This window comes from Rana temporaria, chromosome 1 (genome assembly GCF_905171775.1).
Source record: "Rana temporaria chromosome 1, aRanTem1.1, whole genome shotgun sequence".
In the NCBI taxonomy this organism is placed as follows: domain Eukaryota; kingdom Metazoa; phylum Chordata; class Amphibia; order Anura; family Ranidae; genus Rana; species Rana temporaria.
Window position 1 is genome coordinate 499,217,540 of NC_053489.1, and position 16,038 is coordinate 499,233,577.

Below are 16,038 nucleotides of genomic sequence, written 5' to 3' on the forward strand. Positions count from 1 at the left end.
CGTTCCACGCTGGAACGCACGCGGCGCCGGGCGATGACGTCATTGCGCGGTCACCATATTCGCTCCAGCGCGGACCGCAACAGAGGCGCCATTTACATTGACAATTGGAATTTCAGACAACATTTGTATGACCGTGTGTATGTAAGACAAGTTTGAGCCAAAATTCTGTTGGAAAAAAATCCACGGTTTTCTTTTGTCGGAATTTCCAATTGTGTGTACGCAGCATTAGAGCCTTGGAAAAAAATCATAGAAAGCTATAAGTCCAGCACCCCTTCGCCCCTTATGGGTCGGCCTCTGCTGAGCCCAGTGAAACTGGACCTAAAAGACTGTAGTAGCGGTGGTTACTACTGTGATTCTCCACTTCCACAGGGATCAGCTAGGTATGGAATATGCAGGGCTTTTTTCAACCAGAACAGTTGGCCCTGTGCTCAGCACTTTCCCCTTTCTCTTAAAACACAGAAGTCGACTTTTGTATTTATAAGTAACAGCACAACTCTCCCAGCAGCTTCTAAAGAACCCTCCCTGCCACTGTACTCAGAGCTTGAACAAGGGCTAGTGCCATGTGCAGTGTGTTCATGGGTAGGAGGGGGGCATTGCGTGGTGAGTTGCACCATGAACCCCATCTCTTGCTTAGTGGGTGAAAGGCAGAGCCAATTTAAAATTGTAAGTAAACAATTGAGGGACATACCAAAGTGGAGAACAATGAACCAGGAAAGAAAGGTAACTAAATATAACTTGAAAAATTTGAAACATGTTATAGGTAAAAAATAATATATAGAAAAATGAACACGATAAGGTTGTCATCTCTGTAAACACTGGAAAATATAGAAAGTATACACTACACAGTTTGGAATATATTACTTTATACTTTTTTTTCTTCTTAGTGGTTTAGTTCCTCCTGCATACTATAAATGTTATTATCTTCACATATTGAAAGGAACATTATAATTATCTTACATACAGTAGAGTAAATATATCCTGGTATACATCTTTGTTTCATAATTGAGCATGACAGAACTAAAATGGTACATATGGTTTTACCTGTAAAGTACAACAGAGATGTGGGACCTGCCTTTGAGTGTTCTCTAGCACTTTACTGCAAGATATTGTATTACATCTATGTTGTATATTCTTCATGAACCAAAATAATAATTTTATTTTACATTAATGTTTTTTACAGGTTTATATAGCAGAGGATCCCATAGGTTGGTTATATTTGTGCATTAGGAGTAAGACGCTCCATAATTCTGGGAGTAACAGAACTCTTTGATCGTATTGTCACTTACTCAACCTGCCATGTGATACCATCGCTTTACAAACCTGTTTTACAAGTATGCATGATTATACTGTTTTACAATATATTGTTGTTTTGTGTTGAGCATTTATTGTTTTATGTATGCTGCCATGATTACGTGTGGAATTTTCTGTTACAAAGATTACATAGCATCCTTCTCTGAAAGCTTGGCTCCATGAGGAGTGAGGCTGTTGCTTTGGTTACTAAAGCTTTTTCAGCAGGAATCACATTTACAGTATCTCCAGCAACATCCAGTCATCCTCGAATGTTATTTAGGCAGACCCAATGCACGTTAAATTTAGAACAGCCATTGGTTCATGAGTTACTGATGACTAACAGGGCTAGAATGCCAGGTCATATGGGTCATTGAGTACTGCTCTTAGGTTTGGCTTCCGGATGGTAGCTGGCACTGGCATCAAGTCACAAATCTGTAAGGATTTATAAGCACTGAGTCTTCCCCAAGACTGCTGGAGTTCCAACTGCTTAGAGCCCACATTTTTTATCCTGCTAAAAAAGACAATGAGAGTCATACAAACATACACAAGATACTGAACGCACTAAAAACATGCTGTATACCATAATTTAGCTAAGTTCAAAAATATGTAATCTACCACTGCTGTCAGTAAGATTCAGCTATGTATTGGCAAAGTTTAACCACTTGAGACCCGCGCTATTGACAAAAGACGTCAACAGCGCGGCTCTCAGGTGCCAACTGGACGTCTTTGGACGTCTTTTTAAAAGCATTAACCGCGGGTAAACACTGTGCCGCTGCATCGCTGGGGAGCCGATGCGTGTACCTGGCGGCCGCGATGTCCGCCAGGTACACGCGATCGTCGGTGACACAGCCGGTAACAGCAGGGACGTGGAGCTCTGTGTGTAAACACAGAGCTCCACGTGCTGTTAGAGGAGAGGAGACCGATCTGTGTCCCTTGTACATAGAGACTAGATATGTGCATTCCCGTTCGTACGAATGTTATTTTCGTACGAAAATGTTCATTTTCGTACCCGCAGAATAATGTGTACATACGAAAAAATTTAAGCACCAAAATACGAAAACGACGGGATTACGAATGAGTCGCATAACGAACAACCGCAAATACGAATGAACGATCCGACGAAAATACGACAAAACGAAAACGGCAAAAGAACGAATATGACATCTATAACAAAAGACTTGCATTCTTTATTTTGTTTGAATCCTTGTTCTGTTCGTATTTTGATTTTCAGTCGTATGTTCATATGACATCTACAACAAAAGATTTTCATTCTGTATTTTGTTTGAATCCTTGTTCTGTTCGTATTTTGATTTTCAGTCGTATGTTCATATGACATCTAACAAAAGATTTTCATTCTGTATTTTGTTTGAATCCTTTTTCTGTTTGTATGTTCATATGACATCTAACAAAAATATTTTCATTCTGTATTTTGTTTGATTCCTTTTTCTGTTTGTATGTTCATATGACATCTTATAACAAAAGATTTGTATTCTGTATTCTGAATTCCTTTTTTCTGTTCGTAATTTGGTTTCAAAATACAGAATGCAAATCTTTTGTTATAAGATGTCATTTTCGTTTTTTTGAATGGGCAGTGAGTGTAGTTAGTTAGTGAAGCAGCTTCTCTTTTGTGCTGAGTACAGTAGTACAGTAAAGCCAAATAAACTTTTCTGTGGATTTTCGTCTGAAGGGAGAGATCAGTTGGCTAGACTTTTGAACCTGGAACCCAAAAATGGTTTTCTGATGGAGTTTAAAAACGAACGAACGTTCGGTAAAACGATCGTTTTTATGTTTGTTGTTAAAAAAGTCTGACCAAGTGTATGGGGCTTAACAATAGTTAATATGGATGAGCCGCGTGTTGAAAGTGCCGCGAATCCCGCGATATATTTACGAAAGTACAAAATGACGAAAAATCACGAAAATTATTGTCTAACAAGTAACGAACATGAATTAAACAGAATAACGAACCATCCCGCATGTACGAAAATAAAACGGTAACCAAAATACGAAACGATCGGAATACGAAAAAATCGCGTCGTACGAAAAACGAACGGGAATGAACAGGAAAACGGGCGCCTTACGAAAAACGAACGGGAACGAACCTACGGAACGATACGAAACAGAACAAAAAAAAACGAAAAAAATTTCTGTGCACATGTCTAATAGAGACACAGCATCAGTCACCTCCCCCAGTCACCCCCCTTCCCCCACACAGTTAGAACACACCCAGGCTACACATTTAACCCCTTCCTCACCCCCTAGTGTTAACCCCTTCCCTGCCAGTCACATTTATACAGTAATTAGTGCATTTTTATAGCACTGATCGCTGTATAAATGTGAATGGTCCCAAATTTGTGTCGAAAGTGTCCGATACGTCTGCCGCAATATCGCAGTCCCAATAAAAATCGCAGATCACCACCATTACTAGTAAAAAAAAAATAATAAAAAAAAATCATAACTCTGTTCCCCATTTTGTAGGCGCTATAACTTTTGCACAAACCAGTCGCTTATTGCGATTTTTTTTTTTTACAAAAATACGTATCGGCCTTAACTGAGAAAAAAAATAGTTTTTTTTAAAAAAAATTGGGATATTTATTATAGCAACAAGTAAAAAAAATATATATTTTTTTTAAATTGACGCTCTTTTTTTGTTTATAGCGCAAAAAATAAAAACCGCAGAGGTGATCAAATACCACCAAAATAAAGCTCTATTTGTGGGGAAAAAAGGACGTCAATTTTGTTTGGGAGCCACGTCGCACGACCGCGCAAATGTCAGTTAAAGCGACGCAGTGCCGGAAGCTGAAATTTCGCCTGGGGACGAAGGGGGTTTATGTGCCCACTAAGCAAGTGGTTAATAACCCAGTTGGCAACCAGTGATAAATAAAACAATTACCTGTTTTTGGAGTTGTGTGTTATCTTCCTTAGATCTTTTGCAATGTCTTTTTCATCTATTGGGATGGAAAATACCTCTCCCTGAAACACAAAAAAAATATATTTTAAAGCGGATCTCCACTCTAAAGTGAAGTCGCGCTGATCGGCACCCTCCCCCCCTCCGGTGTCACATTTGACACCTTTCAGGGGGGAGGGGGGTGCAGATACCTGTCTACAGACAGGTATCTGCACCCACTTCCGGCCACACGATACGGGCAAAAGACGGGTTTTTTCCTTACTTCCCGTCTGTCCCCCGTTGTGTGCTGGGAACACTCGGCTCCCAGCACACAGCGGGAGCCAATCGGCGGGCGCAGCGCGACTCGCGCATGCGCCGTAGGGAACCGGGCAGTGAAGCTGGAGCGCTTCACTTCCTGGTTCCCTCACCGTGGATGGAGGGGGGAGCAGCAGGGTGACGAGCGATCGCTCGTCATCTGCTGCGGACGGCGCTGGACTCCAGGACAGGTAAGTGTCCTTATATTAAAAGTCAGCAGCTGCAGTATTTGTAGCTGCTGGCTTTTAATATATTTTTTTAGTGGCACATCCGCTTTAAGGGCATTCTTATGTGCAATCAAATAACAGCTTTCACCAATCCTAACCAGTGTTAAAGGACCAGAGGTCACTAAAGCAACCAAGCTTATCTGGGGAAATTGGGCTTAACTGCTGTCTAGTGTGGCTATATTTTTCTCAGGTCGAGGTAATATATCTGCTCCCACATAAGTTTGAAAAAAAAAATAGATTTAAAGAAATTGTGTAATTCTGTGACGCCCATAAAGAATTGGCAAATATCTTGCTGAGGCGGTCGCTGGCGAAAAACAGTCCCGCTGCAGGCCATTTTCACACTCTCATTAAGAATTACGAGAGCACAGGTAAAACAACAATGTAAAACTGGGCAGCAGTAATATTTTTATTAATAGCAAGGCTAGGCATAAATGTACTAGAGACAAATAGCACAGGCTGGGGATTTACTATAGGATTGCAGATATTGCAGAGGATACAGCAGTGTAAAACTGTCTAGTAGCTGGACAGTTTTAATTAGGAATAATAGGCTAAAATGTACCAGAGACAAAGAATACGCAGATGTTTTACTACATGAATTAAGAGACAGGAGATGACACAGCAGTGGGAAATTAGCCAACAGCAGGACAATTGTATTTAGCGAGGCTAGCCCAAAATTAACTAGAAACAGCACACAGGCTGGGGTTTTACTACAATAATTAGGATATTGCAGAGGATACATCCGTGTCAAATTGGCCAGCATCAGTTTCAAATTGAATCAGTTATATTAGACCTAACTGGTGTATGCCTAAGCCTGCTGGCTATAGTTCAAAGGCCATGCAGTATATTATGGTTTCTCCCTGTCAAATCTGTGCAAAGCTTGGTCAAGACTGCAAATCCCAACCCTGCAGGATTCACCTTGAACCTGTGGAAACAGCAACCCAAAGTACATCCCAAGTGGCAGATTAGGCCATTTACATGTCACCGGCTGACAAGTGGTTCCATTTGGTGATTTGGCTGATGATATTACCTCTGGGCTATTGTTTTCCTGTGCTTGTTCTTCTGGCTCTTGTCTAGATTCAAACACAGCAGGTGACACTTGTTCCTTATAGATGCAATTTTTATTGCTGCTTTCCTTCTTGACTTCTGTGTGCTTAATACACCATGGTTTGCCTTGTCCAAATGTTCCTAGAAAGTAATTACACATCACTGTCTCAATGTATAGTCTAAATCAGTGTTTCCCAACTCCAGTCCTTAAGGCAAACCAACAGGTCATGTTTTCAGGCTTTCCCATTATTTTGCACAGGTAATTTGATCAGTTTCACTGCCTGAGGCTGGGTTCACACTACTACACTACTTTCATCCTACTTTTCTCTGCTACATTGGTCCTACATTTATCCTACATTGGTCCTACATCCATCCTACTTTCATGAACAGGATACTACTTTGGTCCGACTTCAATGATATTCAATGGGCCTGAAGTAGGATCAATGTAGGACCAAAAGTAGTACAGGGAGCATTTTCAAAGTCGGACCGACTTGTGTAGGACGCTACAAGACGCTCTCATAGGGAAACATTGAACACAGAGCAAAGTAGGATGAAAGTAGTGTAGTAGTGTGAACCCAGCCTTAGGCTGGGTTCACACTACTTTCATCCTACTTTGCTCTGTGTTCAATGTTTCCCTATGAGAGCGTCTTGTAGCGTCCTACACAAGTCGGTCCGACTTTGAAAATGCTCCCTGTACTACTTTTGGTCCTACATTGATCCTACTTCAGGCCCATTGAATATCATTGAAGTCGGACCAAAGTAGTATCCTGTTCATGAAAGTAGGATGGATGTAGGACCAATGTAGGATAAATGTAGGACCAATGTAGCAGAGCAAAGTAGGATGAAAGTAGTGTAGTAGTGTGAACCCAGCCTTAGTAATTACCACAGCCGTTTCATCTGAGGGAAATCCTGAAAACATGACCTGTTGGTGTGCCTTGAAGACTGGAGTTGGGAAACACTGGTCTAAATAAACTGCCATGTCATAAAAGTATAAGAAATGACAAAACCTCCAAAGTACAGGTAATTAGATGTGACTCTAATATCTTTATTTTTATATATTTTATCTAAGTACGCAGTCACCGGTAAACAGTATTCTGTCCCTACACAGTCCTGCATTGTCATCCAGTGAGGCTCATGTACTAGACTGTTGAAGGATAGGATCAAAGATTACCTCCTAGTTGAAGCAAGATTTAGGTTGGACGTTCTCTATATATTGGATGGCCAAGATAAAGGAGCTCTACAGGACATACAGAAAACTATTTGAAAATGAACAGCCTTATCCACTGGCACCAGTTTAATGACATTGTTAGTTACTACCGTCTTATAGGGGTGTAACGGATCAAAAAACTCACGGATCGGATCGATCCTCGGATCAGGAGTCACGGATCGGATCATTTTCGGATCAGCGGAAAAAAAAAAAAATGTGTGTGTAATATATATATATATATATATATACACACATACACATACACACATACATTTCACGGGTGGATTAAAGAGGAAGCAGGTGAGGCTGTTTGGGACTTGTTAAAAGTACAATCTTGATGTTTTTACAGCTCTCTCTCTCTCTATATATATATATATATATATATATATATATATATATATATATATATATATATATATATATATATATATATAGCTGTAAAAACATCAAGATTGTACTTTTAACAAGTCCCAAAGAGCCTCACCTGCTTCCTCTTTAATCCACCCGTGAAATGTGCTCTCCCCCCCCCCCCCCTCCTCCTCTCACACTAGTGCTTCTCTGCTACTATTCCCTCTCCATGTCTGCTTGCCAGAGCCCAGTGCACAGCGTGACACGCCTCCCCAGGGAGGCGGGGAGGCGTGTCACGCTGGGCTCTGGCAAGCAGACTGGGTGGAGCAAGATCGCTCCGGAGCTAGGCCGAAGCCGGGGACTTTCCTAGGCCTAGGCTCCGGAGCGCTCCGCGGATCGCGGGGTGTGCCGATCCGAACGGGGTGGCCCGTTCGGATCACGGATCGGTGACGATCCGTTACACCCCTACCGTCTTATAACTTTTTAAAGATATGTACCTAAAAACAGGTGCTCAAAGGCAAACATAATCCAATCGTTGGGTGATTAATTCTTCAATGCTTAGAATCATAAAGAACCATCCCAGCCGTATGCCTCGTACACACGACAGGTTTTCCGACGTGAAAACTGCGAGGAGAGCTTTTGGCCGAGAATCCTGGCCGTGTGTATGCTCCCTCGCAGTTTTTCCAACGGGAAAACTGCCAAAATCTGCTGGTAAAAAAAAAGAACCAGCACTCTTTTTTTCCCATCGGGATTCCCTATTGACTTTTTCCCGTCTGAAAACCCGAATGTGTGTACGAGGCATTTGCATACAATCCTGCCATACATCATGTAAAATGTCATATACATTTAACTTAAAATATACCCATGACAAAAATACAGAAGATACCCTCCCTGACTTGTTTGTGTCTTGTTGAAGTGTCTGATCCAGGACAGCCTCCGTGGTTCTGATTATTTGAAACCCCAATTCAAACATGCAGACACAACCTCATTCATAAATAACAAATTTGACACCTTACCTATATATTCTCCATGCATTGTCCAAAGTTTTACTGTGCAGTCTTGGGATGATGTGACTATTACCTTATGCTTTACCACTGGTATAACTCTGTATAGATAGCAAAAAAGCACAACACAATGTTGATTGATAAATTGAATGATTTTCAATAAAGGGGCGAGTATAGTGTTTTCTATATATTTTATTTATGATGTTTAGGTCTAAATGAAATTACATAAAAATGTATACATTTCTTGTCAGTTAAATATGAAATATTGCATACACAGGATATGATTTTCTTACCTGCTAATTGCACAAAGATGTGCTCTCCAGCAGTGCAGTACTGTTTAGAGAAAAGAAAAGAAAAAATATAATGTACATATGCAATAATGTCTATAAGCGCATTACTTTTGTAGCTGATGTATATTTATAAGGGAGGTCAAAAATTAACTGAGAATCCAGCCTCTGCTAATTACCATACTGCTACAACCTGCCACAAGCATCTACCTAAAAGATGTAATATATGCATTAGTTCATTCCCGTGTAGACATTTGGCCAACCACAGGGTTTTTTCTTTAAAATGTAAAATCCCTGAAATTCTTAAAATGCTGATTATTGCCTCAAGTTAATTCATACAAAACACGTGTCAGAAAATCTACACACTGCTCCCTTTAGGCAACCCTAGCAGACATTCTTTTATCGCAGTACATTAGCTAATCCAGCATTTTAGTGAAGATCTATACGAAAGGCAAGGAATTGTATGAGTGACAAAAGCCTAGCCTCAGCCAAGACCTACTGTATGTGCTCACATAGGACTCAATGGGGGATGTGCTCTCCTTGCTTTTGCTGCATTACAACAGTGATGTTTCATGTCTTTTAGCTGTAGTATTCTCCTAGTTAGGCCAAGAGGAGAAATCTAGTTGTTGGCTTCACTGTAGGGAGTGTAGTGGTTGTTAAATGGTTTGGCCTGATCAGGGTTCCTAAGCTGAGAGTTTGATTGCTTCTCCCTGCATCTGGGAGAAGGTTCCAGAGTATAGGGAGGGAGATTCAACTAATCAGTTGAATATTTATCATGCCCTAACCAATCCCTGGAAGAGGGGCCAAGAAGGTGGCTGGGGAGGTGATAAATAGGAGACCCGAGCGGATGGTTCTTTCCTCTTCAGGGAAAATCCCTGTACTCGTGGGGCTGCTACCCCTATTAGCAGAATCGCTGGGACAAGAGACTACAGTTTGATTCTCAGTGGTTACTGGGCAGAGGGCCTTTGAAGAATTGCTGAGGAGGCTTACCTCCTGAAGGACACTGGCCTGGAGAAGGATTTTGTTATCCCCCTCAAGAAAGACTACCTATAGAGGCTAAGTGGCAGACAGCTCCAATGATACAGAGTAAAGATCTTACTGGGGACTGATAGCTGAGCAAAGCAGAAGAGATCAGTGGCCAAGGATTGCCCTCTGGTCAGCAGATGTGTGGCTTTACACATTCTAACCATCTACTTCCTAGAAAGCAGCCCCTGGGAGAGAAGAAAGAAATGTGTCCTCCTATGTTGTTGCTGAACATTTTGGATTATCCTGTGACCCCAAACCCCATCCTCCTGTTAAAGTTCTTCAGCAATAAACCCTAAAAAGACATTCCCCAGACTGGGAGTTATTTGTCAGTGTGCTGGTTTGATTGGTGGCTTCTAATCTACTTAGGGAGAAGCTGTCTGTTTCCAGCGACAGGTGATTGATCAGAGACCATAAATTCATTTTAAAAGCTGAATGTTACAGAACAAATGTTGCCAAATGTCAGGGAATGTCATTTTCACTAAGCAAAAGTTTTGCGAATGTCCACAGATTCTGGCAAATGTAAGGTAAATTGGCCATTACATAGTTTATATATAGCCTTTTCTTTGTATGTATAAATTAAATCCAAAAATTACATATTAAATCGGTATTGAGGCAGAAATTTAGGGAAATAACTTACAGACAGGTGGTTTTTCCTCTGGTCCCTTCAAGGCATACTCTAAAATATCCCAAATGTAGACATAGAAGTACTCATCAGCTGCACACAGGATTGAATCATCTTCACTGATGGCTATATCACTCACAACAGACTTGTAATGTGACTATAGTGAGAAAATGAAACAGTATAGATGAAAACTTAAAAGTGAGATTTTATTTTTCTTATAATCCATTTTTATATGGTGTCCACATATTGTAAAGCATTTCTGGAGAACATTTCATAATTTAGAAAAGACGCTGCAACACTAAAGCTTAAAGGGTTAGTTCACTTTTACCAAAAAACTGCCTATGCAGGTAAGGGGTACCTGTAGAAAATTTGCATACCTCCCGAAGCCTGGCAAAAAATGAGATGGCATTTTCTCATCCTGGCTTGTTGCTAAGACACTCTCAGGCCCCGTACACACGACCGAGTTTCTCGGCAGAATTCAGCCAGAAACTCGGTCGGAGCTGGATTCTGCCGAGAAACTCGGTCGTGTGTACACTTTTCAGCGAGGAAGCCGACGAGGAACTCGTCGGGCCGAAAAGAGAACATGTTCTCTTTTTCCTCGTTGTTCAATGAGGAAAGTCGGCCCGCCGAGCTCCTCGGCGGCTTCCACACTGAACTCGACGAGGAACTCGATGTGTTTGGCACGTCGAGTTCCTTGGACGTGTGTACGGGGCCTCAACTATTACTGCTCACCCCCACCATCACAAGAATGAGCTCTCAAACCCCTACAAATGTGCATTCCTCTGTCTTCCCTGTCACAGCATTGCTGAGATCAGAGCTAAGGTGACGGGCCAGAGAGAGCACATGCAAGCGGTTTAAGTCAGCTGAGAATGTCCTAACAACATCCTAGCAACACGGCATGATGGGGTGATGCCAACTCAGGGACTTTTTCAGCTGAACTTTGGGAGGCACGTAAATGGCCTACACCTCTAGCAAGGGCATTATTTAACTTTGGTCAAAACAGTTTATTTTTATTTACAGGTGCCCCTTACTTGCATAGACAAGTAAAGGTGGTTTGGTAAAGGTGAAATAACCCTTTCAATCAATTTCAACAATCTACAAAAGCATCAAAAGACACTCTATGGCTAATATTATAAGACAGGGATCTTCACACTTTCTAAACAAAGGGCCAATGTATTGTCCTTCCGACTTTAGGGGGGCCTGGACTGTAGACAGGCCTTTTTTCTTTCTACTTTTAAAAAAAAAACATCAATAAATACCACCAAAGACACTGGGGTGGATTTGCTGGGGGCAGATGTACTGTGCACTTTGGGAGTGCCGTTGCATTTGTTTTTACCAAAGCTTAGTAAATGTGGTAAAGCTCTGCTGTTTTGCATTGTCCAATCATGTGCAGGCAAAATGCTGTTTTGTTTTTTGCACTTGTTGGGGTATTCTTCACAAAGTGAAGCTCCACCTCATTTGCTTTGTTCTGGAGAGGGTGGGTGCAGCAGCACTTGCAGAGTGCATAGTCAATTCGCCTTTAGTAAATCCCCATTGATTCTTTTAAAACACTTCCCCCCATTCTCCCGCATCTTAGTTCAATGCAGTTATTATACTGTGTATTTAAAACATTTCAATAAATACACTTTTTAAATACCATAAAAAAAATTGCATGAAATATATTTGAGGACAATTGCATGAAGGAGTATTTTTAAGCCAAACTATCATAGCACTGATCTGGCCTGGAAAAAAAGGGTATCTCTGGCTGATACACAAGTGGTTAAAAAACAATAGTTTTTATAAGGTTGCTTCAAGTTCTGTCTCATATATTTATATATTTCCCTGTGTTTTTTTCTAGTAAAGCTTTAAATAGAGACAATGTACTTTACAGCACTGGAAACTCTAACAACGGCTACTAAACGGATACAGCCTGAAAAGATATCTTGAACAATTGCTATCTGTTATTCCGCTATTTTGTGTTGCATTGTAACACGTTTTCCAGAGCATGATACGTGCCTTTGAAAAAGTATTCTGTTACAATTTTATTTATGTAAGTACAGCTGCAATACGCTATAAAACTAAGCACTCACCGACTGGGAATAATGTACCTGATGATATAGTAAAAAAGCCAATACCATTTTTGTTCACTGTGTGTAAAGAATAAAAAAGGCTACTTGCAACTTTAAAGTACATCTAGTCATAAAAATCTAGAATTACATTGCCATGGGAAAATAAAAAGCCATTTTTAGCAACAACAAAACAAATTGTCCCTCTTAATGCCTGTAAATCCTCTCTTTCTATATTCCATTCCTCTCTCACTTGCTAAAAGTCAACTGGACTATCGAACTGGTTGCACTTCATATCTGGGTAAGGTGCAGGCTGCTGAATAAAACACAAGCCAATAGCTTGTTCTTTAACTGTGTGATAATGTTATTGTTCATGCTCCTCCTGTATTTTGCACAGTTTTGGGCTAATAAGAAAGTATGACAGTTCTGTTAATGGAGTGTAACTTTAATGCGACTTTACACTCTCTGGCACACAAGTCACATCAAGGTGGTAAAGGAACCTTTATGTGTCCAAAGTTGCATGTTAGGGTTAAGGGTTAGATTTAATCATTTGGGTTATCGATAATCATTACAGTTAGCGGTAAGATTAGGACTAGGATAAAGGCTAGGGTTAGAGTTATGGATATGTTTAACGGTAAGTGTTAGGGTCAGGGTTAAAGGGGTTGTAAAGGTACATTTTTTTTCCTAAATAGCTTCCTTTACCTTAGTGCAGTTCTCCTTCACTTACCTCATCCTTCCATTTTGCTTTTAAATGTCCTTATTTCCTCTGAGAAATCCTCACTTCCTGTTCTTCTGTCTGTAACTCCACACAGTAATGCGAGGCTTTCTCCCTGGTGTGGAGTGTCGTGCTCGCCCCCTCCCTTGGACTACATTAAAGTCAGGATGCCCACTAACACACAGCTCCTTTCTCTATCTGCAACGTAGAGAGCGTCCTAACTCTCCTGTAGTCCAAGGGAGGGGGCGAGCATGACACTCCACACCAGGGAGAAAGCCTTGCATTACTGTGTGGAGTTACACACAGAAGAACAGGAAGTGAGGATTTCTCAGAAGAAATAAAGACATTTAAAAGCAAAATCGAAGGATGAGGTAAGTGAAGGTGGACTGCACTAAGGTAAAGGAAGCTATTTAGGGAAAAAAATGGTACCTTTACAACCCCTTTAACAGCACTCTAACCCCAACAATTACTCCTAACCCTCACCATTACCACTAAACCTAACCCTAACTCTATCCCTAGCCCTTAACCCTAACCCCAACATGCAACTTTGACCACATAAAGGTTTCTGCACTACTCTGATGCGATTTGAGTGCCACAGAGTGTAAGGTCACATCAAAGTTGCACTCCATGAACAGAACTGTCATACTTTCCTATTACAAAAAAAAAAAAGCAAAACTTATCAAAAACGCAACACCTATGTTTTTGGTGTGGGTCCATTGAAGTCTGTTATACGCAAAACGCAATCTGCTGTGGGAAAAAAAGTCCCCTACACCCCTACCCCCTATGGTAGTTGTTGCTGGGTCTTTTAGATAAACCTCTGGTGGCAACATCTAATCTCTATCTATATAATAAGATCAGCATAGAGAATTAACTAGAGGGTAGGTGGTTCAGCATTACTGTTACCTGCATCACACAAAAATATGGAAACTTAAAGTGGTTGTAAAACCCACTTTTTTCACTTTTACCTACAGGTAAGCCTATAATAAGGCTTACCTGTAGGTATAAAGAATATCTCCTAAACCTGTACGGTTTAGGAGATATTCCCCTCGCAATGCGCCGCTGATTGCAGCGGCGCATGTGCAGGGGGGATCCACGGCGAAAGGACCGGCAGCCGCCGGACCTTGCCGAATTTAAATCTCCCGCGTGCACACGTGGGAGTGACGTAATCGCCGCTCCAGCCAATCACAGCGCTGGAGCGGCGATACCCGGAAGACACGCCGGAGCAAGATGACATCTCGCTCGGCGTGGACCAGGTAAGTGTTCTTCACCTCGTTCCGAGGTAGTTATTTCATAATCAGCCAGTATGCGGTGCATACTAGCTGATTATGCCTTTTGCCTTGCAGGTTTGAAAAAAAAAAAAAAAGTTTATGCGGTTTACAACCGCTTTAAATTGGTGACATCACAGGCTCAATTATAAATTTGAGTTTTCCTAATTCCTGAAGGACTTGAAAGACACACCATTGAACCGTGTTCATCTCCACCTGAATTGCAAAAAGCAAACTGCACATCATAAAATGTTGTTTGGGTACCCTGGCATGAATTACTTACACCTGCAAACCTTCCAAAGACTTTGCCCCCATCAGCAATACTCCAGAATGTAATATTGCCTAAAACAAACAAAGGCATATTTGCAGTTAAAGGTAACTGGTATTGGTCCAAGCAAGCATCTTCTGGCCTTACTTTATTATTCTATGATTTATAATGTGAGCTTACCTTTAGGTCCGCTGGCTATTAAAACTGCAGCTTCATTTCCTCTCTCAACTCTTGAGCCCATGAAAAGAACTTTGTTGATGATCAAGTCATCTACACAAAAAAGTCATAAGCAAATACATTATTAAATGTATAGTGGAGAAACATTAGCTGGAGTTCGTCTTTAAATAAGAGAGTCCTGTTTATGTAATGAGCAAAAATACTTGTAATGAAAGGGTGGTGGTTTGTCACGTCCTCCATGTATCCCTCTTCATTGGGTGCCCGGCAAGGGTCACATAGAAGGCCTAACTTGGGGTAGGTTCTTTTGGGCTACGTTAAGCACTTTGTTACAGGGTCACTTTACACACACACACACACAATGGGGTACCTTTGCATTGTTCTGTCTTCACCATTGCCCTGGGAAAAAGGCTGTGACTGCTGTAGGGGAAGACTCAACCTTAAGACAGGCCCCTACTCTAAAGCCCCGTACACACGGCCGAGGAACTTGACGTGCCAAACACATCGAGTTCCTCGGCTAGTTCAGCCCTGAAGCCGCCGAGGACCTCTGCGGGCCGAGAGCTCCCATAGAACAACGAGGAAATAGAGAACATGTTCTCTATTTCCTCGCCGAGGTCCTCTGTCGGCTTCCTCGGCCGAAAGTGTACACACGGCCGGGTTTCTCGGCAGAATTCAGCCAGAAACTCGATCGGAAGCTGAATTCTGCCGAGGAAACTGGTCGTGTGTACGGGGCCTTAGAGATGAATGTCCACTATGTACAGTGCCTTGAAAAAGTATTCATACCCCTTGAAATATTCCACATTTTGTCATGTTACAACTAAAAACATAAATGTATTTTATGTGATAGACCAACACAAATTGGCACATAATTGTGAATTAAAAGGAAAATGATAAATGGTTTTCATTTTTTTTTTTACAAATAGATATCTGAAAAGTGTGGTGTGCATTTGTATTCAGCCCCCTTTACTCTGATACCACAGACTAAAATCTAATAGAATCAATTGCCTTTAGTCACCTAATTGGTAAATAGAGTCCACCTGTGTGTAATTAAATTTCAGTATAAATACAGCTGTTCTGTGAAGCCCTCAGAGGTTTGTTAGAGAACCTTAGTGAACAAACAGTATCATGAAGGCCAAGGAACACACCAGACAGGTTTAGGGAAAGTTGTGGAGAAGTTTAAAGCAGTTGGGTTGTAAAACAATATTCCATACTTTAAAAGGATCGCACTGTTCAATCCATCATTCGAAAATGGAAAGGGTATAGCACAACTTCAAACCTACCAAGTTTTGGCCGTCTACCTAAACTGACAGGTTGGGC

At 41.2% G+C, this 16,038-nt stretch overlaps 1 protein-coding gene across 4 annotated transcripts in view; it reads right to left on the minus strand.

The window, feature by feature from the left end:
* Window positions 1-846: 846 nt before the first annotated feature.
* The window catches only part of LOC120918840 (WD repeat-containing protein 64-like), a 73,260-nt gene continuing 58,068 nt past the window's right edge, over window positions 847-16,038 (minus strand). For 2 of the 4 annotated variants that reach the window (XM_040330685.1, XM_040330692.1), the window contains 8 exons: window positions 14,728-14,817; window positions 14,563-14,621; window positions 10,270-10,411; window positions 8,613-8,652; window positions 8,332-8,420; window positions 5,744-5,901; window positions 4,181-4,260; window positions 847-1,801 (listed from right to left, as the gene is read on the minus strand). In XM_040330685.1, coding sequence (XP_040186619.1) covers window positions 1,636-1,801; window positions 4,181-4,260; window positions 5,744-5,901; window positions 8,332-8,420; window positions 8,613-8,652; window positions 10,270-10,411; window positions 14,563-14,621; window positions 14,728-14,817 — 824 coding nt within the window. In that variant the 3' untranslated portion in view covers window positions 847-1,635. The remainder of the gene's footprint in view (window positions 1,802-4,180; window positions 4,261-5,743; window positions 5,902-8,331; window positions 8,421-8,612; window positions 8,653-10,269; window positions 10,412-14,562; window positions 14,622-14,727; window positions 14,818-16,038) is intronic. The other 2 variants (XM_040330700.1, XM_040330707.1) reach the window with 2 other exon arrangements.